Source organism: Fukomys damarensis, unplaced genomic scaffold, assembly GCF_012274545.1.
Source record: "Fukomys damarensis isolate Sample0158 unplaced genomic scaffold, DMR_v1.0_HiC HiC_scaffold_2, whole genome shotgun sequence".
Classification (NCBI taxonomy): Eukaryota; Metazoa; Chordata; class Mammalia; order Rodentia; family Bathyergidae; genus Fukomys; species Fukomys damarensis.
This window is the reverse complement of record NW_022900914.1, coordinates 24,101,384-24,103,374: the sequence shown is the minus strand read 5'-3', so window position 1 is coordinate 24,103,374 and position 1,991 is coordinate 24,101,384. Positions and strand designations below refer to the sequence as shown.

The following is a 1,991-nucleotide window of genomic DNA, read 5'->3' as shown; positions in this document are numbered from 1 at the left end:
GCTTCTCCGGGCCGCGCTACGCAAAGCGCTCCAGGCGGGAGCCAAGGGAGAAGCGGAGATCGCCCCAGCCCGGCGCTGTCCTGGCCCTCGGGGCCGATGACCACGTGAGCCCGGCAGGCGCCTCACACCCGCACCTGCGCCCACCTCTCCCGCTTACCTTTCCGTCCACGCTCGGAAATGACACCGGCTTCACGCAATCAAAAATTTTCGGAGCCCTACTGGAAACCGAAGGGAGGGCTAGGACAATCCGAGCACCGAGGCGCGGGAGCGCGAACTGGCCCAGAAAGACCTGGTGTGGCTCGGAGACTCCTTTATCCAGCCCGAGAGGCGGCAGCAATGGGTGTGCTGAAGGGAGCGATTGTAAACGACAAAGTGATAAACAGCGTTGAATGATATCGGAAAACTATCCAACCCCGTAATTTCTTCCTGCAGACACGGCAGGACTTGGAAATGGCAGTTGTAAACAAAAAACCAAAACTTGAATTTATTGGTATTAGCCCTGTTAAGAGACCAACGCAGACGTAGGAAACCCATGGCGATTAAATGCAGGGTGATGGGAAGACTGGAATGGACAGTAAGGAGCCGTTCGCGTGAACTTTTCAGTTATTTTTTAAAGTGCAAGAATTTGGCTAAACAAATTTCCCTGGAGCAAACAATCCCAGATAATATGATTACTTTCCTGATGCAAGAATTCTTGGTGATGTGTGCCTAAACCAGTATTCACACGGTTTGTGATTATGTAACATAAACTGCAGGACAGAACCAAGCTAAAGAATGGCAAAGTCCCCCTGAGTAAACACTTGTTTCCATTGTCCAAAAATAGTTGTTGGTTTGCACAATAATTTAAATATTACGGGGCCATGCATAGCTGCTCTTTCATGAAGAGTCTCTCAGCTTTCCTTGGAAGCGCCCCCGCGCCCCGCCCCGCCAAGCCAAAAAGACCAACAGCAAAGTCAGTACTTTGTGCTTTAAGGGAAATAAAATGTCCTTTCCAGCCACCTGAAATGCTCAGGAGAGGGATGCGCTAAGCATATATATATGAGAGTATTTTAGAAGACTGCAAGTGTGGGCTGATTTGAATTACTTTTTTTTTTTTTTTTTAAGGGTCAGATGTAGGATCTGGTTTTAGGGAGGGCAGAGAGAATAAGATTTCCGGAGTGAAAATGCCTGTGTGTCCAGACTCAGCTGAAGAGATAATGCAAACCTGACCAGGAAGAAACTTGGAAAATGATGTGCCTATCACATGCCTGTCATCAATAGAAAAATATTTCACAGTTTCATTCATTTAGTGGAATGATTGCAACATCCTGAAAATTTTCACAAGTAAGCAATTAGTGAGATAATCAGTGAAATCTTCTGCAGTCTCTTCCTCGTTTAATGGTAAATTATCAAGCAGCATTATCTTTATTGAATTTATTCAGCATTTATAGGAATATAGTATTTGTAGGAATGTAATAGCTAGGGAATTTGTAGTGTGGCTAAAAATGACATGTAAGAATTTCACAGTTAATTTTTTCTAAACTAGTAGGAAAAACTAGCAGAAGTACTCGAAGAATGTGTATGTTTTTAAAGAGTCATTTTGAAACAAAGGGCTAAATTTAAGAAACAAAATCAGAACAATCCTAATCAATAGCTTAACGTAACCAATGTATCTGAAGATAATGGCTAGCTGGATGTATGGCTATTAAGAGCTTCTCTGAAAAAAAAAAAACCCTCGGTGGATGTTAAAAACCCCATGCTAAAACATGTAAAAAGGACTGTATTAAGAAAGATAGTTTGTCTTATGTAACCAGAATTCCTTGCAAACCAACTAAAGGCCATGTTGGTCCCCCCCTGCTCAAATTTCCCAAATGTAATTAACCTTAGAAGTTGAGTCATAGGGTATAAAAGCTACTACTGGAGAAACTTTTTTTATACAAGTATGTAGATCAGTAGTAGGTTTTTTTTTTTCTTTTCTTTTTTTTTTAATTTTATTGAGTTTTGGTACATTT

General features: G+C 42.1%; 1 protein-coding gene across 1 annotated transcript in view; it reads right to left on the bottom strand.

Annotated features, from left to right (window-relative positions):
* LOC104856466 overlaps nucleotides 1-1,991 on the bottom strand; it is a 72,080-nt gene that overhangs the window by 794 nt on the left and 69,295 nt on the right. Inside the window, 1 exon segment of the mRNA XM_010615896.1 lies at nucleotides 158-345. Within this exon segment, the coding sequence (XP_010614198.1) occupies nucleotides 158-345 (188 nt within the window).